At 34.6% G+C, this 23,577-nt stretch overlaps 3 protein-coding genes across 4 annotated transcripts; 2 read left to right on the forward strand and 1 right to left on the reverse strand.

The window, feature by feature from the left end:
* Nucleotides 1-559: 559 nt before the first annotated feature.
* LOC141622639 (SART-1 family protein DOT2-like) lies at nucleotides 560-2,787 on the forward strand. The gene is made up of 2 exons (XM_074438652.1): nucleotides 560-1,926; nucleotides 2,026-2,787. Exons 1-2 carry the CDS (start codon nucleotides 649-651, stop codon nucleotides 2,248-2,250), a joined length of 1,503 nt encoding a protein of 500 aa, XP_074294753.1. The 5' UTR covers nucleotides 560-648; the 3' UTR covers nucleotides 2,251-2,787.
* Nucleotides 2,788-3,340: 553 nt separating this feature from the next.
* On the forward strand, nucleotides 3,341-4,972 carry LOC141619369 (protein neprosin-like). Its single transcript, XM_074436390.1, has 5 exons — nucleotides 3,341-3,661; nucleotides 3,799-3,954; nucleotides 4,053-4,106; nucleotides 4,204-4,341; nucleotides 4,470-4,972. The coding sequence occupies exons 1-5, from the start codon at nucleotides 3,539-3,541 to the stop codon at nucleotides 4,860-4,862; spliced, it is 864 nt and encodes a 287-aa protein (XP_074292491.1). The 5' UTR covers nucleotides 3,341-3,538; the 3' UTR covers nucleotides 4,863-4,972.
* Nucleotides 4,973-5,100: 128 nt separating this feature from the next.
* LOC141619368 (phenylacetaldehyde reductase-like) lies at nucleotides 5,101-12,236 on the reverse strand. Of its 2 annotated transcripts, XM_074436388.1 has the most exons (7): nucleotides 12,165-12,236; nucleotides 11,972-12,127; nucleotides 7,967-8,136; nucleotides 7,094-7,285; nucleotides 6,091-6,250; nucleotides 5,808-5,994; nucleotides 5,101-5,495 (listed from the first exon to the last, which is right to left on the reverse strand). In XM_074436388.1, exons 2-7 carry the CDS (start codon nucleotides 12,087-12,089, stop codon nucleotides 5,351-5,353), a joined length of 972 nt encoding a protein of 323 aa, XP_074292489.1. In that variant the 5' UTR covers nucleotides 12,090-12,127; nucleotides 12,165-12,236; the 3' UTR covers nucleotides 5,101-5,350. The 2 variants fall into 2 exon arrangements, with proteins under 2 accessions (XP_074292489.1, XP_074292490.1); XM_074436389.1 differs by lacking the exon at nucleotides 12,165-12,236 and having other exon boundaries at nucleotides 11,972-12,128.
* Between the last annotated feature and the right edge of the window lie 11,341 nt (nucleotides 12,237-23,577).

Genomic DNA, 23,577 nt, shown 5'->3' on the forward strand with positions numbered 1-23,577 from the left:
TTCAATTTATTTCCCAAAATATTCTCTCTTTCAAACTGTCTTCAACCAACACCACTACAAAAGGTACGAACCCTAACTTTCAATTTAGTTCAATTTTGATGTTCTTTAATAATTCTTTGTGGCAATTTATGTTGTTATTAGATCTATGTTGGTAAAAACTCCCACAAAATTTAATCTTTGTTAATGTTTAATTTAATTAGTTTGTTTTTTATGTTCAAATTATTGTTTTCTAAAAGGTAGATGTAGAATTAATTTGAATTGCATGATATTGTGATTAGGTAAAAAAAAAGTCATCACTTTTTTTTTTATCATGCTCAGTTTTTCGGTAGTCGCGCCATACCACGGTCTAGAGGAGATTTTACGGAAGCTTTTTACTACCTCCATTTAACCCAAGACGATAACATAATTTTCTGTCCCAATCGTTGATTTACCTTTTTTATTTCTTGTGAGCGATATTTTAATTAAAAGTAAACGAATGATTAGTAGATCAGCCTGTCATGTTTATTTGAGTATCTTTACACCTTTCAGGTTGGAATTAGGATATTTTAATCAAAGGTAAATGGAGATATTTTAATCAAAGGTAAACGAAGATCAGCCTGTCATAATTTTCTGTCTCAATCATTGTTGTTCTGCTTGCTCAATATTTCCATGGATACTGACTTGTCTGAGTTCAGGCGTGGACGGAGTGAGGAGAATTGTCGCGGTGATTCTTGGTTGAGAAAGTCCGTGAAAGGAGATGATTCGGAGGGATATGGTAGAGAACAGATTAAATATGAAGGCAAACAGAGAAGTAAGGGTAAGAACACAAGTCGGAGGAGGGAAGGTAAGGATTCTAGGGAGAGGGATTCTTACAGCGATAAGCGAAGAGGGGAAGGTTACGCCAGAGATTGTGAAGATGAGCACGAGAGGAATCGAGGTCAGCAGAAGGGGAGAGATGGTAGTACGAGAAAAGATAGAGATAGGAAAAAGGAAAAAGAAAAGACGAGAGGAGAGACTTCTGTTCAAGATGAACCGGGAAAGGAAATCAAGGAGCGAGTGTCAGAACTGAAAGAAGGAGGAGGAATGAAACGAAAATTTGAAGGAGCATCTGAGATTCTGTCACGGGTGGTCAATAAGAGTCGAAAACTTGAGGAGAAGGTTGATTTAGAGTCGCAGAAAGCGAGGCAAAGGTGTAGGATCTTGGCAGAGATTTGCAGAAAGTGTCAGATCCCTTCTCATCATAATCAAGTCGAGGATTTGAATTCGTCTGTACGGATATCATCAGAATGCTATACTCCTGAAGAAATGCTTCAGTTCAAGAAACCTAAGAAAAAGATGTCTCTACGGAAAAGGGAGAAACTTGACTTTGATGGCCTTGAGGCATCTAGGGCACTTCGTCTAGAGCAAACTCTTTCGTCTGTCAAGGAAGAGGATGATACTGATTTTTTTGCCGAGGATGATGAGGATCTACAAAAGTCCTTGGAAAGAGCTAGAAAACTAGCTTTAAAGAAACAAGATGAATTAGACGCCGTTGCACGCCTTGCAGCAGCAGCAGCTGTCAGCACTCAGTCAGCTGATGCACAAAACTCGACTTCTGGGAACGCTTTGGATAACAAAGTTGTCTTCACTGAAATGGAAGAGTTCGTCTGGGGTCTTCGTTCTGAGGAAGATGAAGCATTAGAAGCTTCCGAGGAAATAAAGGACGAAACTGGTGGTTGGACAGATGAACCCTTCAAGACTGAAAATAAAGAGGAAATCGTTCGAGATGATAATATTTATGAAGCTCCTGCAGGAAAAGGATTGTCTGGTGCTCTTAAACTGCTTAAAGACCGAGGAACGCTTAAAGAAACAGTCGAACAGCCTGGCAGAAGCACATTGGTTGGTAGTCATGGTGACGACGGACCTAAGGAGATAAATTTGGTGAGGCGGGACGAGTTTGGAAGAGAGGTAAGTATTCATTTCCTGTCAATTTCGGATTTTTCAGAGATATTTCACTGATTTTGGTCTAGTCCAGAAGAATTAATGTGCTTTCTGTTTCTTCTGCAGATGACACCAAAGGAAGCCTACCGCGCACTTTGTCACAAGTTTCATGGAAAAGGACCTGGCAAACGGAAGCGAGAAAGATGGATAAAACAATACCAGGATGAACTAAAGTTGAAGCAAATGACTTCATCAAATGTACTTCCACAGTCTGTTGATAGAATGCGAGAGGCTCTGTCGCAGTCGAAAACACCCTATATTGTTCTCAGTGGGCATGTTAGGCCACGGTAATACATTTCTTCGACATATTCTTCTATCAGATACCGGTTGTTTTCAGAATTGTCGATCTTTATCAAAATTACGCTGATCGTACTGGTACAGACCAGACTGTACAGTACTACTGTAGTATCGTTATCATGATAAAGTACCAAGTTATCGAAATAAAATTGGTAAGCATAGGACGGTGTTCTAGGAGAGTTGCCGATTTTTGTAAGTTGGACGATGGGATGGTGAATTTAGATGTAAAAACTATGCTTTGGGAATGAAGAAATTAAAATAAGACTGATTATCTTGTATGATAGTTTGTTTGTTTCGGTTATTCATTTAGCTTTATTTAATACTCGTATTTTTTTCACGACAAAAAGAGCGTAGATAATTAAGTGGTAATTCAATTGGTTATACGAAGTACATTAGTAACTCCTGCCACATAGATTACCTAGTGCGCAGCAAAGATAATGGCTACGGATTCCATTGTCATCCAAAAGAAACTTGTGCCACATAAATTGCTTGTGTTTAAGTATGGTCCTAATTTATTGCAAAAAAAAAAAAGTATGGTTCTAATTAGTGGCCCAGATAGCAAAAATTTAAGTGTACAAAACTTGAGGTAGAAGAGACAAAATATAAGTCTATGGACTAAAAAAAAGGTTTTGTGAAATCTATTAAATTGGATTGCTATTTAATTCGTTTAATTTCAATACGGATATACTCGTCTTAAGAGAAATCAATTGTTATGAATTACGGGCTTTATGGCTATCAGTAGTTTTAATAAGGTTCAATGTCATATTGTCATCTATTAGGAAGTGAGGGACGGGGAATTCTTTTCCTTATTTTCGTGTTTCATTTTGTGTCATTTCATGTAATATACTACAATACTTAATTTTGTTTTTATGATCAAGAATTATATATCTGTAAGAAAAGTAATTAAACACGAAATAATACACGAAAATGGACTGTTGAGATTGTTTACTAGTTGTCCCTCCGTTCCCATGAATAGTTACGTTTGCTTTATTTTATGAAGGAAAAATAAACAAGTGTAAACTATTAACAGGGACAGAGGAGTACTCCGTAGTCCCTTAGAGAAATAATTTATTAGCAATAACCCCACTTAATAACAATTACTAAACTAATAACATTTCCCTCAACCTTTGCTTACCTTGCTCCATCACCTCAACTTATCATATATCACTTTCACCATTAAAATTTCTTAAGATTTATTTAATGCAATATACTATACTTGACAATAAACTTGTACTTCTAATCTTTAAATTTGTCACATTGTTTGAATTATACATTTGACGGAATGGCGATCAAGATCACCGCAACCTTTGTAATACTACTCTGTTCAACAAGCATTGTAGCAACAATTATATGCTCATTATGTTCTCAAGGTGTCGCAACTACGATGAGAACGACAAAACAATGCGTAAGTACTCGGTTTTCAGTTACTCATTATGTTACTCTAATAGAAAGGCTACGGTTTTTGGTATAACCGTAGCCTTTCAATATAAGAAAATAAGATAAGATTAATAAAAGGCTACGGTTGTTGTTCATTATGAACAGCTTGCCGGAGTGCGAACCAAAGACGGTAGAGCCAAGAAATTCTATGGAACAAGAGCTTCGCTTTCCTTCTACAAACCAAAGGTTCTAAGCACCCAATCTTCGTCGACTCGAATCAAGTTAACAAATGGGGAAGAGAGCATTGAAGTTGGTTACATGGTTTAGCTATACCCTTTTCAAGTCCAGCTCCTCTATTTTTTCGGGATTTTCGATTTTTTTTCTTTGAATTTTGATACATTTTGTTGTTGTTTACACAGGTCAATCCGGAAGTTTTCAAGGATTATGAAGCACATCTTTATTCTAAGTTTACGGTAAACTTGATTTGTTTAACGTGTTTAAGTATCAACTAGTTTTATTACCCGTGAAATTTACAGGTTTGTATGAATTAGTATTAACCTGGTTCATTAGGTCGGAGGAAAAGGGTGTATTAACACCCATTGCGGTAGATTTGTGGAGGTCGACACGAGGATGCGACTGGGAATCATTCCAAATACCTATTCCCAAATTCGAGGCGAGAAATCAACCTGGAACTTGACTATTGAGAAGGTATGTCGGACTATATAAACAAACAACAGTTTTTCTAACGTGTGCCCTAAGAGTACGGATAAAAAAAACCTACATCATATTATCTGGTGCTAAATTGCTAATGCTTCACAATAATTATACTAATGTAGGACCGAGCAGACGGGAATTGGTGGATAATTTTAACCGAGGGGCAGGACAAATTCTCAATTGGTTACTGGCCGAAAAACCTGTTCTCATCGATGGCTGAGTACGCAACACAAGTTGAATGGGCGGGAGAAGTATACTATGGAATAGTACCCGATTCCCCGCCTGAAATGGGGAGTGGATACAATGCCGTCTATGATACCCGTGTTGCGTCCTTTTTCCGGGACGTGACCGTGTTGAAAGAAGATTTTAAATTTGTCCAACCTGACGAAACAGAAGTGTTTTCTAACTGTCCTAAGGTCTACACAGTGTTGGATGCTGGTTCTCAGGGCGATTACTGGGGCCGCCTTATGTTCTATGGAGGCCCCCGCCGTCCAAAGAGTATTCTAAGCTGGTAGTATTTCGAATGTATTTCAGATAACTTCTAAAATGAATCCATGGTTTTATTAGAAGTTATCTCGGCGACATTTCTACTGTTCATTTCTAAGGACTGTCTGAGATTGAATCAGTTCAGGTTCATGTCTCGTTCAAATTGCACTTTTTGGGCCGAGTCAAGCCTAGGCAACCAGCGATTACAATCGTTCGAGTAACTGATTAGCTACTCTCACCCATAATCGAAACTCAAAACACACAGAGTTGCGAATGGTAAGTCATAACTCATAAGAAGCTAATAGCATGCATCAATTATCGTAGATGGATAGTATGCATCGACCATTATCTACCAATAATGGATAAACCGTAAGATTTGATACAATCTAAGAACAAAACCAGACCGAAGCCAGTACATATCACCAACATCGTTAGGTACGTCTCTTAAATACCAAAATACTTATTCACGAACGCCCTTTTAATCAGCGGCTGCTCATTCGATGTCAAGACTGAAGACTCAGAGGGTCACAAAACCTTTCTCCTTGAGGCTTTCAACGGTCTCCTTGAAGCATACTTTCAGTGGAATGTAATCGATGCCCAGACTTCTTGTTTTTTCTTTCGAAACCTGGTATGGTGGCACCAATGGTTTGTCATCTGCACTCCTGCAAAATGTTTCGAGGGTCAGTAAATTATTGAAAAGCAACTCTGTAGTCTGTAGTACTTGGGTCGGGTACGAGTAGGGTCAATTTGCGTCTGAGTTGGGTTATTTCGTGCTTGGTTGTATTATTATCGAATAATTAGGGATTGCTGTCAGCACATGGCCAACAAAATTCGGGTCTACAAGTACTTGGGTTTTGGGCCATATACTCGTGTAGCCGTGTGGGATAGTTTGTTCGGGTACAGTCGAGGTTATTTTGTCATGTTTACTCATCTAAGCCGAACTGAACCAAAGATATTCCCAAAGAAAAACTTACTTATCAGGAAGCGCGGCATTAGGGTACAGCTCTTTTAGCATCTTCACAACCTCTGAAAAGTGGGCCACAGATTCGACTAAACAGTACCTCCCATTGGCGGAAGGAACCTCAAACGCCAGAATGTGGGCCATGGCCACATCCTTTACATGTACCCAACCAAAGCTTGCATTCATATATGTTTCTGCCCCTGCATAGATTGAAAGAAGAAAGGCAGAGGAATCGGTTATGCATATATCCCAAGTCTAAGGCGAAAGACGGAAATTACAGTTAAATTGATGCTTACCAAACAATTTGGCTACAGCAGCAGCACTTGTGTTGAGAGTTGGCTGTAACAATGGTCCAATGACCATTGCTGGGTTTATCGTCACCATATCAATACCCTTCTCTTTAACAAATTTCCAGGCAGCATCCTCGGCCAAAGTTTTAGAAAGGACATACCACATCTGTAGGCACCCACACAGCACAGTAAGTTTTAGTCAATGCTCAATAGTGCCTCGCTAAATCTCGCAAATAGAAGGGTGGGGTTAGGGGGTATCAAATGTACGAAGCCTTGCCTCTATGTTAGAACAAAAATATAAAATTTTAACCAATGCTCTTTGCCTCTTAGTGACGCTTTGGCTCCATTGAAATGAAACGTGTCGATGCTTGCTATAAATGACCGGGGATCACAATTTGGTTATGATAACAAAAAGCTAGGCTAATTATTATACAAGATAATAATGATAATATGGCTTACTAGCTTACGCCTCAGCAAGGCCATCCCAGATATGGAGCACTAGGACCTCTGACATTGTGAGTAAGGAGAACTGGGTGTATGTAACCTTACCCTAGTGGTGAAATTGAGAGACTTTATTGTATGACCCAAAAATGAAATTATTGTCGAGAACTTCAGCGATTGAAGGCAATGGGGGGAGCGCCAATTAAAAGCAAATATGCTATTTTCAGATGTACAGCATGTACTTCCAAAACTCTTGATGTATTACTAAACAAAATTATCAAGGGGCACTAGGACCTGTTAACAAGAACACCAAGAAATACAACTGCATAGTTCGTTCACTTCAAACGGTGAGCAATCAAGATGATCAATGATTTCAATCCTATTAAGAAAACTGTTTAAATGTCTTATTTCAGATGTCAGATAAATGACGGAAAGCTTTAACAAACTAAACAGAAGTAAGTCCTAACTATAGGCTTATAGGCTATAACACCAAAATGCTTCTAGATTCTACGAATTAATGAATTATCGTCAATGAAAGACGGATATCTAGTACAAGCACAATACGTACCTGTGATTCCCTACACAGATCTGGATTTGAAAACCAAGTTTCATCAACAACCACTTCAGGGGTTCGAGGTTTGCCATTGTATGCAACTGCTGCCATTGAAGATGTTAGAACAACTCTCTTAATCGTTGGAACTTTCGCACAAGAATTGAGGACATTAAGTGTTCCCTTCACAGCAGGATCAATTAGTTCTGCCTGATACAAGGGGGAAGTAATGGGGCAAATCAGTTTAACATTTTCCCACCTAGAAAACCGTTGTAGTTCACATCATGATCTTGACATCAGATATCTCTACACGAACACATTACATATACCGCTAACATTATCTTAAAGCTACGTATATACATACACACATTAGCCTCGATCAAAGGGGGAAAAGCAACAGACTCGAGCACGACTTGTTAACAGTTATTAACAAAGACAAACTTTGAGCATTAAACTCAGTCTGTAGCGTAAAAGAAATGTGTTTTCCAGATTACAGAAGTGAAGTGCATGATTTTGAGAATCTATTGAAAATTGTGTCATGGTCTTCTTTAGAAGTGTAAACCAATAAAAAGAGTTCACGACCACATGTCCACATATAAGTTGAATTGGTAAAAGGACTAAATGAGGGATGGGGTCGCCATATAGGGGAATTGGAAAGCCATAGTAAAGGGGAAAAGAAAAAACCAAGTGAATATGACTGTTGTTCATTTGTACTCCGTACTCTTTACCAGCTTCAGTAGACAGAAGATGTCGACAAATTCATCGTAGAAAAAACAAGAAAAAGGTCTAGAAATAAGAGTAATACAATTCTATCAATATAATACCCCCCTCCCCTTACCGCCTTCCAGAAAAGAAAATATGAAAGTAACCGGAAATAAAATATAGGTTAACCTGTGGATCTGTAACAGCATGGTAGAAGGGAGATGCTGTGTGGAAAACGCATTCGCATCCCTCCACTGCCTGATCAAAAGAACCCTCCTCCAAAAGATTAGCAGGAAACAACTGAAGTCTCTCTTTAGCTCCATCAAGAGAACTCAAATGCTCTACTTTCTTTGGATCATCTGCAGTAGGTAGTGGAGAAAGTAATAAGATAAACTCTTGCTAAAATGGCTAAGAAAAGAATACATAAAACATTTTCTATTTCGTAACTTCCTTGCTTATGTGTATAACACACATAGTAAAATGACTAGTAAATAAGCTGAAAATTCATGGGGGAAAAGGGGATTTCATTCATACTTTCTCCTCCTACGTCCTGACCAATAATACTAATCAAAGCCCAATACTTGAAGTAATTGGCGATGCATGTTTAACATAACAATGGACCTACTAAATAGTAATACTCACATCCACGAATAACCAATGGTTTGCATAAACTTCTGCTCGCAGTTCCTGCATCTCATATCATAAGCCCCCATATATACCAGACAGTCTAATTGACCACAACGTTCATTAGCTCATATTCATTTTCCGGATTAAAAAGGGGAGTCCAAAAGTTAAAGAAGAAATACAAACTATTGTATGAGAATGAAACTAAGTTTCGTAAATTTCAAAAGTATCTCTGAACTCTTTATCAACTTGATATTTGAATTAAATATTTTGAAGCAAATATGAGGACTTTTCATCATTTAATAGTTAATTAGTAGTAGTTTAGTACCAGAGCCAACGGTATGCAAGATTAGCTAATATTAACTTAAAGACTTGCTGTGCCTCTCGGATTTCCTGTTCATTGAGTTTTCTCCCTAGTTTGACTATGCTTCTTTGAGGGCAGGGGTTCAGCTCCCTCTCCTCAAAATCCTAACCGAACAAAGGAAATTACTTCCTTCCAAATACCTCCCATCCCTTTCCCTCAAAATTCCCCTATCCAAACCAAGGGTAAGAGGAAAAACTAAACACGAGCTTCGTGGAGAGCCTCGCGCTGGCTAAACAACAAATCAAGTGGAATGATCTGTGTACCTCTTGGCACTCATTTAGGCTAGGTCAGAATCTTTTCGCGTTGGCTAAACATATATTAATAAGATCTCCTAATCTTCTGCTAACTATCATGAGGCCAGTAGCAAGTAAAGTACATTACACGGAAACCCATTCTCGCTCCTCGGAATGGGTTGTTAAAACTTAAAGTTACTATACTAACTCACCTACATTACATGAAAATCGGAGAGGTGGACCTCGGACACACGGAAGTGGTCGTTTTGATGGATATTAGCAGATTAGGAGCTGTCTGGAAGATGAATATTTGCGAAAGCTATGACTGAAATATATGTGACACCCTCACCTTGGTTAATAAATTTAATCGTTGAGGACGTTAATCTTAACCTGCAGTAGCTCATCTAGTTGCAAACTTGCAATCATTATATTCACTCAAATTTCGGACAAGCTATTTTAGCTTAAGCGGATCTCAATATTTGCTATACTCCCTTTGTCCCAATCATTTGTTTATCTTTGAGTAAATTACTTCTCATAAATAATCAAAAAAGTAAAGAAATGATTGGGACGAAGGGAGCACAACTTTCCTCGGTTCTCGACATACAAACAATTACTATCTCTAATTTCCCCAAGCACAGTGAACATCAACAGCTATCCAACCTATATATATTTCCAAATTCAATCCACTTCAAAAGGCTAATCCATCAAAAAGTCCAAACCTTCAGTATTCATTTTACTCCAAATCGCGTAAAACAAAGACCAGATTCCCAAATTCAATGTTCACTATTCCCTCCGTCCCAATTATTTGTTTATTTTTGTTTATACTTTCTCCTCCTAAGTCCTAACCAGTAACACTAATCAAAGGATTCAAAGCCCACGACTTAAAGTAATTTGTGATGCATGCTTAACATAACAATAGACCTACTAAATAGTAATACTCACATCCACGAATAACCAATGGTTTGCATAAACTTCTGTTCGCAGTTCCTGCATCTCATATCATGCATCTCATATCATAAGCCCCCATATATAGCAGACAATCTAATTGACCACATTGTTCATTATCTCATATTCATTTTCCGGATTAAAAAGGGGAGTCCAAAAGTAAAAGAAGAAATACAAACTCTTGTAAGATTATGAAACTAAGTTTCGTGAATTTCAAAAGTAACCCTGAACCCTTTAACCAGCTTGATATTTGAATTAGTTATTTTGAAGCAAACATGAGGACTTTTTATGTTTAATAGTAGTAATAACTTAATACCAGAGCCAATGGTATGCAAGATTAGCTTAACTACCAACGTAAAAGACTTGCTGTTCCCTCTTGGGTTTCCTAACTCGGTTCTCTAGTTTGACTACGCTTCTTTGACAGCAGGGGTTCCTGTTCCCTCTCCTCAAAATCCTTCTACCATCATAATGCTAACCGAACAAAGGAAATTACTTCCTTCCAAATACCTCCCCTCCCTTTCCCTCCAAATTCCCCTAACCAGACAAAGGGTAAGAGGAAGAACCAAATACGAGCTTCATGGAGAGAATCACGTTGCCTAAACAACAAATCAAGTGGAGTAGTCAGGTCTTTTCACCATGTGCCGTCAACCAGGGACTATCGACTATTATTAGGAGATTATGAAACACATATTAATAAGATCTCCTAATCGTCTGCTAACTATCATGAGGCCAGTAGCAAGTGAAGTACATTACATGAAAACCCACTCTCGCTCCTCAGAATGAGTTGTTAAAACTTAAAAATTCTATACTAACTAACCCTACACTACATGAAAATCGGAGAGGCAGACCTCGGACAACATGGGAATGGTCCTTTTGATGGATAGCAGCAGATTAGGAGCTATCTGGATGATGAATATGCGAAAGCTATGACTGAAAGATATGTAACCCCATCCCCTTGGTTAATGCATTTAATCGTTGAGGACGTTAATCTTAACCCGCAGTAGCTCATCTAGTTGCCATCGTGATATAGGACAAAGGAGAACCCACCCCAAAAGCTGGCTCAAAGGGTGGCAGAGCCCTTGTCCTATATAAATCCCACATCAACCCTCCATTTGATCGATGTGGGACTCATGTCCCATACCATGCAATGGGATCAGTCATGTAACATTCGTCCCTCCTTCAGGACCAACGTTCTCGTTGGGTCACGGCTAGCTTTTCCAGGCCACCCACTCCAAGGTCGGCTCTGATACCACTGATATAGGACAAAGGAGAACCCACCCCGAAAGCTAGCTCAAAGGGTGGTAGGGCCCTTGTCCTATATAAATCCCACATCAACCCCCCATTTGATCGATGTGGGACTCATGTCCCATACCATGCAATGGGATCAGTCCTGTAACACATCCTTATACTCACTCAAATTTCCTGCAAGCTATTTTAGCTCAAACGAACCTCAATATGATCTACTCTCTCCGTCCCAATCATTTGTTTTATTTTTTTTTTTTAAAAAAAATAAAACAAATGATTGGGACGAAATGAATAAAACTTTCCTCGGTTCTCGACATACAAACAACTAATTTCTACGAGTAATTACTAATTTCCCCAAGCACAGTGAACATCAACAACGATCCGACCTATATCTCCAAATTCAATCCACTTCAAAAGGCTAATCAATCAAAAAAGTCCAAACTTTCAGTATTCAATTTACTCGAAATCGCGTAAAACAAATATTATCTTCCTAAATTCAATGTTCACTATTCCCTCCGTCTCAATTATTTGTTTAATGTTTTATTAAAATACTCCCTCCGTCCCAATTATTTGTTTCCGTAATTTTAATCAAAACAAATCATTGGGGGACAAACAACTCAAATACCCGCCCATTACGAGGTACTACATGACTAACTAATAGTAGCGGAACCAGGATTTATAATTACGGGATCAAGACAATTAGAATCACAAACGAATAATACAATAAGGAAATCTCGAAAAAATAATATTAAAATTGCAAAAAAAGAAGGGAAAAGGAGTTACTAGGGTCACGGACGGTGGCCTTAACAGTATAACCACGCTGAAGGAGAAGCTTGATGATCCATGAAGCAATGTAACCCGACCCGCCTGTGACGCAAACTACTTTCCCTGACCCACTCATTTTTAATTTCTAATTTTCGCTGTTGAAATGATGGAATGTTGTTTGTTTGGTTTGATTTGATTGAATCTGTGGAATTTGTAAGTGGAGAGTGTCGTGTATTTATAGAAGTATTGGATTCTCGTAATTTGTTTTAATTTTGGTATGTTGACTGGATTGTGTGAGAATTATATGATCACTAGTCAGTAGTCACGTACCAATTTAAAGGTAGGTCCTAGGTTGGTGGAATAGTGAGGGGATGGACGGTACCCAAGTCCATTTTGATTATCTTCTACGGAGTAGTCAATAGTTTACGTTTTATTTTATCTTGTGTTGTAATAAGCATAAAGTTTAGGTTTAAGTAGTGGTGGAGCCAGGGAGGGGCTAGCAGGGGCGGTCGTCCCCGCTGGCGTTTGAAAATTTCAAATTTTTTAGTTAAAATTTTCAAAATTTTTTGAGCTCCCTTTATAATATTACCGTTTCGCCCCCGCTGAAGGGTAGATTTTATCTAGTGTAAGGTTAGGGTGGATTACCGGTTCCTCTGAGGACTTAAAATGGTATTTACAGATCGTCTACCAACAGTCCAACAGGGCTATATTTTAACTCAACGGGAATCAACCCCCTAACTTTATGGTGTGAAGTTGGACTCTTTGCCATTGGTATTAACTATTGTTTGTTCGTAATAAGCATAGAACAGTGGATCTTGCTTCAGACCATTATTTTTGGTCTGAAATAAAGACGTACAACATGTTATCATTTGACAGTAAAATGTTTGTATTTTTCTGATAACATGTTACCATTATTTTTCCCACTATTTTCAGGGTAAAAAGTGACACATCTAGTGATAACATTTTGTAAATTCACTGCTTACATTTTCTTAAAAAATGGCAACATTTTATCGGTCTTATTTCAGACAGGAAAAGTGCCCGTCTGAAATAAGATTTTGCGTATTATGAAATGGTGGTTTATGGTGGACCAGTTATAGCTAATTATGGAGTATCTAGGGATTAGAGCTGGTCAAATATGCGGGCAGACTTAGCCCGCCCTTAATCGGCCCACCACTCGAATTCAAATTAGACGGCATGACCTATCCCCTACGTCATGTCATGCCCAGGTTTGGCAAAACATACTCGGCTCGCCGCTGGCCCGTCTCAACTCTGACCAGCCTTAAGCCTGCCCCGACCCCCCCTTGGTCGGTTCCAAATTGCCCTTGAATTGGCCTGCCCGTCCCCACCTAGACTCGTCGCCCTCCTTGGATCGATTCCGAGCTGACCTTCACTGGCCTAGTCTAGCCCGAGCCTGCCCGCATGGTTAATCGGCCCTAATAAGGATTATATTGGATCATCAATTTTTTTTCTTACTAAATATAGAAAAGAGACCATAATAACAAAATTTAAATATGAAAAAGGACGATAAAAATATAATGATGGAATATATATTTTGGAGTATTACACATTTTTTGTACGAATGAGGGGCACTTAAGTTGATACTATATCGTGAAATTATATACTTGTTCACTTCTACCGAAAGCGTAGTTATTAGAAATCTGATGTCCATTTTACTTAAATATACAATAACTCAAGTGTTTAAAATAAACATATCCGTCTATAAGACTAAAATTTAAAGCGAGTTAAATAGAATACTGTTACTCTGTTAGATCAGATCTATTAGGGTGCAAACTCATGTCCACATCGGTAGAATAAAGATGAAAGATCATATTTATAAGAGTTCACAAAATATAATAGTACGAGGCCTTTTGAGAAGGAGCCCAAGAGTAAATCCGTGAGGGTTTGGCACAAAGCGGACAATATCGTACTATTATGGACGGTGGACACAGATGCAGCAGAGGCTCAACACGAGGTATTTACGCTTCCGCACAATAAGATCGTTTTGGACTATCAAAATACCGTGTAAGGATCGTTTGGTTACATGTAGGCATTCCCACTTACCTAGGGGATCTAGGTAAACAACTTCCACCATTATGGAGGAATTGGAATTCATGGGAAGTTCCAATTCATGTGAATTGGGGTAACCAAACAACCTACCCATTTTGCAATTCACATGAATTAAAGTTCCTTATAATTTAGTGGGCAACCAAACAACCCCTTAAATCATACTCCGTATCATTTTAACTTTAATACGAGTGTACTCATCTTTTAAAAGACACCAAGTGTCACCAACCAATATCATACGCACGAACAGGAACTACAAGCGAGAAAAAAGTTAGAAAGAGAGAGAAAGATGAGAGAGAAAGTTTCTCTCAAAAGCTAGAAAAATTAGGGATCTGAAAATTTATTTTCTTATCTCCTTCCCAAGCTCTCCTTCGTCCTCCTTCTTCAATCACCATTTCTCATGACCATCTTCTAGCTTCTTTATGATTAGGTAGATCTTAGTCTTATCTTTAGTCCTTTAATCGAAAAATTTTCAGTCATATTTCTTGATTTTCTTCTTCCTAATGACTAGACTTTAAATTGCTCTCCATTTTAGCCTAAGAGAGCTTTTTTCAGTCTTATGTCTTAGTTAAGGGAGGTTTAAATCAATGAATTAATAGCAATATTTCAACAATGAACTTCATAAATCGACCAAAGTATTGTTGATTTCGTCAGATTAAAATTGTATCTTACTCCGTATGATGATGTACATGGACGTTTTTAATCCTTTGGATTTATTAACAAATCTGAGTTTTTAATATCCTGAGCTATTTGGCCTTTTGTTCCCATTGTTATATGTGTAGAATTTATATGGTTTTTTCTAAGTTTTTTTATTGTTCTAATGAGTTTATTTTTTAATTCTTGTATGGGATATTTTAAGTGACATCCTTTTTGGCAAGAGTCTCTTCTTTGTATCCTCTTATCTTGTTACTTCCTGGTAAGTTGAAATTCTTTGAATTTCGTTTACCGTTCTCATCCGCAAGGATGATATAGGTTGATTTATAATCATCCTAGTTTCCTTACCTTAAAAAAAAAAAAAAAAAAAAAAAAAAAAAAAAAAAAATCATACGCACGAGTTTAATATGGGAGTGGTTCTTAACTTCTTATCAACTTGTTATGGGCCACTCACTCTAAGGTAATGAATAGTTGGTAAGACTGTCAACAACTTTCAGACCTCTTTTTATAAAATCAAATTCCAAGCAGCCCAATTTTAGAAAGTCCTAGACTCATAAGTCATAACCAGTGTCAAGCCAGCTATGGCTCAGCATTCACAACTATTTGTCTGCTTATTTTTAGAAAAAAAAAATTATTCTGAGTATTATTTAAAACGGATATATCTGTCTTATAAACAAGAAAGTAGAAACGTGTCAAATAAATAAACGAGAAAGAAAGGCAAAAAAATTAGAAAATAGCAAAAATCTTGTTTCATCTATTCACTGATGGAGCCAGAATTTCAACTTAGGGGGCGTAATTTTTTTAGAGGACGAACGGGTAATTATATAAAGTACACTCAGAATTTTTTGTGAAAAATTTAACTAAAATGTACACCTAGTTCCACCGCTGCATATACTCCGTAATATTTACCTTCTATATCTTAAAAGATGGATATGACTATATATGGGCCTTGTTTGTTTAAAATAGATTTTCCTTCTTAAAAGGGTTTATTCACAAGTTACTTTTTGCAAAAGTTTTGGTTGTTTGGCCATACTTTTGTAAAAGCGGTTTTTGTAAAATGTATGTGTTTGGCATAACTACTTCCATACAACTTTTGTTTTGGTTTTTTGGTTGTTTATGTGAAAAGTAGAAGTAGAAGTAGAAAATATCTACTTCTATTTTTGGGGGTTATTAATCAGTTTTTAACTTTTAATTAATACTCCTAATTTAGAGTGTTTGGCCAAGCTACTACTTTTTCAGTTACAAAAACACTTTTAAAGCTTGGCCAAACATCACCATGATCGTATTAAGAATGACCAACTTGAAAAAAATATTTTGAAATTATTTCTTGCAATTTTTACTTGACCCCTGTAATATTTTTTGGATAGATACTATGTACATGAACTTCTAATTAGTGCAAGAAATAAATGCACTTCCACATAATTTTCAAGTGTCATAATTATACACCATCTAATCAAACCGTCCATGCATAATTAGGAAATAAACTCAAAATTTCATTGCCTAATTTTATTCACATTAATTAATATATCAAACCACACTAATTAAAAGAAAATTACAAAAAAAGTTGCTCCACTTTCCAAACCACCACATTATATTACACTTTATTTATTTAAATAGAAAATTTCATGAGATTTTAACGTTAGTCTAACGTTACAATAGTCAAGTGCACCTAAAAACGTTACACAAGCAAAAAAAAATTACTAAAAAGAGTGTTTTAAACATGAATAGACCGTTTGAAGTGGTCGCCGTGGTGGCGGTGATAGCGGTGATACTCATGAACGGTGTGAACGGGCGGTTAGTGTATGTCGGAGGAAAGGATGGGTGGAATCCCGGTGTTGATTACGGTGCATGGGCTTCTAATAACTCTATTTTTGTTGGTGATTGGATTGGTAAGTAACGATATTTTTTCGTATCAATTATTTATTTATCTTTTAGTATATTTTTTCTCAGATGTGTTATAATTTTTTGTTGAATTAATTTGACCTAAAAATATCAATTTTTGCAATTTGATTGTTTCTATGATTTGTGATGGTTACAATTAGATTTTCTAAATATGTAATTATATTCGAGTGACGGCTTTAATTTCTCAATGTTTGAAGACGTAAATTCTCTCGTGAGTTTATCATGAGATCGACTAAATTAATACTCCGTAGGTGTTTAATTTCAATTTCAATTTCAATTTCAATGAGTTGACGAGTAGTCGGGTGTATGTTGGGACATTGGTTGAATTGTCTTAATCTTAGTTACCTCATTCGTCCCAATTATTGTCGCGATTTGATTGTTTCAATTGTTTCTGGTGTTTCTTGTGATGGTTCAATTTTGTCACCTATCTAATTGCGATTAAGATGAAAAAATATATATTACGAGTGAACTTTAATTTGTCGATGATTAAAACGTAAATCATCTCGAAAATTTATTATGAGATCGATTTTCTAAATTAATACGGAGAAGGTGCTTAATTTCAATTTCAATTTCAACGAATTGACGAGTAGTCGGGTATATGTTGTGAATTTGGTCAAATTGTGTTAATCTTAATTACCTCATTCGTCCCAATAATTGTTTTACCTTCGATTGAGACGGAAATTCGTTGTCTAATTGTGATTACATTCACAATGTCCTGATAAATTAAATCCTCCAACTCTTAAGTTTTCTTTACTTAACATAAATTTATAATCATAATTTAATTTAATAGATACGATATAAATGAAGTAACCTTGAACGATTATTTAAAATCGGGTCAATTATGTACCAGGTTTTAGGTACAACAAATTCCAGTACGACGTAATTGAAGTGAACCAGACAGGATATGAGCAATGCAACAACAATTTTATGTTGAAAAACATAACTCAGGGCGGAGGTAAGGATGTATATCAACTTAACGAGACGAGGACGTATTATTTCATTTGTACCAAAGGTTATTGCTGGAATGGTATGAAAGTCGCGGTGAATGTAACAGTGCCGCAACCTCCTGCACCTTCTCCACAAGGGAACGAGTCGTCTTCTGGTACTAGCATGCCTCTTTGGGTTCTAGCCATCTCAATGTTATTAGCCTTCTTTATGAATGTTTGATTAATAGTATACTCGACGAGTGATTTATTTATATCATTATTGTGACGATGTTATTATTTAGAACAATTAATCGAGAACTTAATTTTATTCTTCATTTTCATTCAAAATGTGTGATTGTGGGTCAATTCGGCTCTCTTGACTTTTTTTACGGAGTATTTAGTTTTTTCATCTTTGGTTCGATTTTATTTTTCATTTTTATTTAAAATGTGTGACTGCAAGTCAAAAATTAGAGTTTTTCTAAAATGTGTCATAAGGGCATGTGTTAATAATCTGAATATGGTAAGATTGACAACATATTCTCATGAGATATTCAAGTATAAACTCATTGTTATCATAATTAGTGAAAATATATTGTTAATCTTAACATATTAAGGTTTTAACATTATATTAGAAAACAAAAATATTTAAACTTTTTTTCATGACATCTTTAACGAAAAAATTTCCAAAAAAAAAGTAACATATATAGACTTCAAAAACCACGGTCAAAGTGTCGTCTTAGAGACCGCAATAAAGTAAATGGGGTGAAAAGGTGTTAATGCAAGGACAAAAAGGAATGCAGTGCGTCTTAGACTCTGTTTGGTAAAACTAGCTGAAAAGCTACCTGAACCCTGAAAAGCTACCTGAAACCTGAAAAGGTATTTCAAAACTAAAAAAGGAATCGAAAAGGTATTTGAAAATTATGACGAAAAGGTACCCGATTTTTATTAAAACTGTTTGGAAGACTAATTAAAAAAAAGGTAATGATATTTGGTCAAATGACGTAAAAGGACATGGCTTATTATTGTTATCATTCATGTTTTTATTATTATTATTGTGTTATTGTCGTTGGCATTGTTAGTAATTAGAAGAAAATGCAATTTTTTTCACTATAATTGCACAAGTCTTCAACATGTTTCAAAATGACGGAAACAATAATTAAAGTATCACGATAACGTAAAAAAATATCGAAAAAGTATATCAAAAAAATGTATTTTATGTATACGAAGTAAGTTTTCTATTAAACCATACATAAAAATAGTTAATTAAATTGCACCCTAAATTAAAGTATTGATATTATCACGGACGCTTTTCATTTCCGTAAAAACTATTTAATTGGGTTTATATGAGATCATAATATAAAAAATAATAATATTGGAGTAATATATAAAAAGTTGAAGGGTAAAAAAGGTAAGCAAAATACAATCAGGTACCTGAAATCCCAAATGTTACCCTAGGTAGCATTTCATTTCAGGTACCTTTTTTGCTATAAAATGCTACTTGCCAAACGCGTTCAAGAAAATAAGCTACCTGAATTTTTTGTGAAAAAAGCTACTTCGATGAAAAAAGGTACCTGAAATGCGCTATCAAACAGAGCCTTATATTGGACTGACTTCCTTGCTAATAATGTCCTCCTTGATTCATTTACAAAATTTACAAAATATTTTCTTGTATTGGACATTGTTAAAAATATTTTACGAGATAAGGGATTTGAAGATTGTAGTGAAAAATAGAGATAAAGGAAAAATTGACTAGGAAAATAATAATATGGAAATTGAATAAAAGATGTAATATGTGATTTATTTTTTATTGTAATATAATCGCAGTAATATATATATGAATAAATTCATATATGCGAAGAGGACAATATTTGACCCTCAATGGATTTGATGATGGTAGTGAAAATAGTCATTATCTTAATTTGTGTATTAAATTCTTGATTAATGGACTAGTCTTATGAGTAAAATGGTCTCACACAATAATTTGTGTATTAAACTCTTGTCTTAATTTTATCTTAATAACTTCATTTTTATATTACAATAAATTATTCAAATAGATTGGTTATCAATTTAAAATATTACGCTATTTAAATAAAAATATTACTCCTCCATCCTACTTTATTACCTACTTTCCTTTAAGAATATAGTAAAATTACTACACTACCTCTTTAATTAAAACGAGAGGGATAATATCATTTTGATAGAACGATTGTTAGTTAAAAAGTTATGGGTTTTAGTGGTAGTCTACTAATTTTTCATACAATATTTAGAAATGGGACAATAAAAGTGAGACGAAGGAAGTATTTCATATTTTAACTAGTTTTGGAGCCCGTGAAAATCATGGGATCGTTAATAATTTATTGTTTTAATCAGCTTAAAGATTATGGACTATGAATGTTTATTTTCCAACAAATATTTAGGCGTTATTTTAAGTTCTCTTTATTGATTGAACAAATTAGAGTGTTTAGACCGACAAAATAAAATCCCAAAGGTGTTTAAGGTAGACAAGTAGAGATATTGTGATAACACAAGAGATGATAATTGTAGATAAAAATATGACAATGTGTATAGGTAGTATAAATGAGGAGGGAAGCCAAAAATTCATCATTTAAGAAAAAAATGATATGCTAAATTAGTAGAATGTATTAATTATTAATAGGTATAAAGATGAGAGGAAACTAAAAAGTTTATTACATTTACATTCTTTTGTCACATTTAAATTTTTCATTTTAGGTACCATTAATTAAATTGTATAGATTTATTTATAGATGAGTGAATGAAATCAATGCCATGTAACTATAAATTGATAATCCACGTCACATTAAAATTTCCATGTTACATTTAATTAAATTTGTCATTTTAAGTATCCCTTTAATTAGATTGTATAGATTATAGATATGGTTTTAGGGCCGCCGCATGAAACTTCATAGTGAAAAGAGTTGCATATTCAACTAATAAAAAGTGGCTTAAGGTAATATTTTTAAATTATGTGAGTATGTATCATCCTCTTGCAATTTGAAAACACAAAAATAATAAAAAATAAGATTCTAATTAATTCAATATACAATAAAGAAAAAAAGTAAAAAAAATATTCTAGTTATCTATGTAAACTTTACATACCAATTTTTGGAATAAAATGGAATTTTTGATTGTTATATAATGGTGAGGGGAAAGCAAAAAGATCATCATTAAATAAAAGTAATAAAGTTAAATAAATACGGTAAATTGATGACTAAAGTTATGAGAGGGAGATTAAAAGTTTGAATCAATTTTTTTTAATTTATTCTGTATGTTTGAGACTTTATATTTTTTAAATTTTTTTACTAATAAGCATGTTACACATGATAATAAAAAATGAATTTTTTTATGACACGTGGCTTAGTGAGATGACTTAGTGAAATATTTAATCTTGCCTTTTTATAATATTATACTTTACATACCAATTTTTTTAATAACATGGAAATTATGATTATTGTTATATAATGGTTAGAGGAAAGCAAAAAGATCATCATTAAGAAGATAATAAAGTTTAAGAAGATAATAAAGTTAAATAAATAGGGTAAATTGATAACGAAAGTTATGGGAGAGAGATAAAAGGTTTGCATCAATTTTTTTCTATTTTTTTTTTTGTGTTTGCAACTTATATTTCTTTAATTTTTTTTTAAAATTTATGAATGAGGTGAAATATAAGGTTTTGTTTGTCATGTTGAACTCGAAATAGATAAGAATAGAAACTATACATATATGAAAATTAAAGGGTTAAACAAATAAAAAAAATGGAAAAATAAGACAATAGGCGAAAGTAGTAACTTACAATATAACAATAAAGCGTTCACATCAAAGAAGATCATGACATTAAATCCTATAAAACACAACAAAATAAAGAGGTTAGACTTGATTTACTAATAGAAATGTTAAAAAACCATAAAAAAAAACCAATACCAAGATATACACAAAAGATATGTAATTTCACTTAAAGAGATGAAGTAAATATATATATAAAAAAAATGCTATAACATTCATTAAGATTAAGAATTCAAGAGTAAGATGAAAGGTTGAAATTAGGTTACGAACTTACAATGAATGGGAGAAGAGGAAAAATAAAAGTGAAGTAAATGCATAATAAAACATCTTGAATGTGTTATTATTATTATTATTATTAGAACTTAATTAGACATGGAATATTATAGCATATTAGGAGGTTTTGAGAGTTGTCACATGGCAATTAAATACTACTCAAGTTAGTCTTTTAACGGTATTTTATAGATGATTTAGCTAATCATATAACTATATTGTATAGATAGAAATATATTTCAACACGGACATCGGCAATCCAAATTCGTTTTGGCAAAAAAATTGTATATGTAGTTGATTCATATATGGGTTGAGTAAACGAACAGGGGATTACTAATCCGATTTTGGTTTTTTTTTAAAGAAGGAAAAAAGAGTGGATTAAAAAATAATTTATTGCTAGGTGGCTTTTAGTCGGTGTCTACGTGACATTTATAATCCTAGGTGGCTTTTAGTCGATGTCTACGTGACATTTAATAGGTGTTTCAAGTAGCCTTTTAATAAAATTTTATAGATTAGAGTGACACGCGGATTAATATGTGGCATTACAAATGCATACGTGGCTTTTACTTATCCTACGTGGCATTGTCTGCGTGGCCTTTTGAGGCTAGCCTTTTAATAAGATTTTATAGATTGAGTAATTTTCTGGGCCTAATGTTATTAGGCTAGTCTTATACAACAATTTGTAAAAAGCAATAGTAGTTCAATAGACCATTTTTTTTTAAAAAAAGAGAGAGTTAAGTCTCTATAAAACTACTTTACAATAAGATATTGTAAAACAAGCTGTAAAATACTTTTATGCTCTTTTTACCCAAACATGGTAATTGGTAAATAGTGAAAAATTATTTTTTGTTAGGGTTAATTTAATAAATTAAATTATAGTTTTACGATAACGATTGTGTAAAATAAATGTACAATAGAGGTGGTGTCATTTGGTTCAAGACGGTGGAATGGAATGGATTAGAATCTCATACCATAGAGGTATGGATTGAGATTCTCATACCACTCTAAACTTGTTTGGTATGTTTGTTTTTTACAATATGAGGGAATGGAGTTGGAAACTTGAGTGAATATTTAGGTATGAGATTCTAGAGGGTTGGAATGGAGTTAGAATCCATCAGGTATCTAACTCCATTCCAAAACAAGTCAACCAAACACTGGATTTGCCCAAATCCATTCCTATCCATTCCAAACCCCTCAACCAAACACCCCTGTAATAAGCACAATAATAACCATATGGTTGCTAAGTTTTTTGTTCTCATAGAGAATGCATTTAATCCATCCTTTAAATGTAATAAAAGGGTAACACAATTTGTTTCAAAATTTTAATTATGTGTTTTTGAATAAATTTTTTTTTTGATATTTTATACTGTAATTAATAAAAGGAAAATCATCTCATTAAATAATCTCCCGCCACTAACTTGCTAAAGTAATTTTGTTTACGATAAAAACTCCAAAGAGACGGTCTCTCAATAACGTTCTTGAGAGACCTCTCACATGATGGGATGAAGGACCCACTAAATTTTTTTTTCCCTATTATATCTCCCATAAATTAGTTTGAAACACTCATTATGCGTAATAGTTTGAAACAAACACCATTTCATTCAATAATTTCGGAAATAACACCAGAATGAAAAAAAAATCTGACTCAAAAAACGCAAACATTATATAACTTATCCATAAAACTCATACTCTATGAGTATTGACAAAATTAGGTCAAATGATACAAAAGAGGGCTTCAAATATACACAAAAAAACTACCTAAAATAGTGGTAATTATTAGTGAATCTTCTGTTTTTAAATTTTTAACTTTTTTTTACCTTGTAATTATCATATCTATCATTATAGGACATGAATTTTTCTAAACTTATAGGATCTGAAATAAACCGAACTTATAAGATCTAAACTGGACTTATATTATTGTTGATCTACCCCATATAAAATATACGAGTACCTTTTTTTTTTAATTACTATTGGTGCATTTCTGATGAACTGGACTTTTCTGAACGA

Source organism: Silene latifolia, chromosome X (genome assembly GCF_048544455.1).
Source record: "Silene latifolia isolate original U9 population chromosome X, ASM4854445v1, whole genome shotgun sequence".
NCBI lineage: Eukaryota > Viridiplantae > Streptophyta > Magnoliopsida > Caryophyllales > Caryophyllaceae > Silene > Silene latifolia.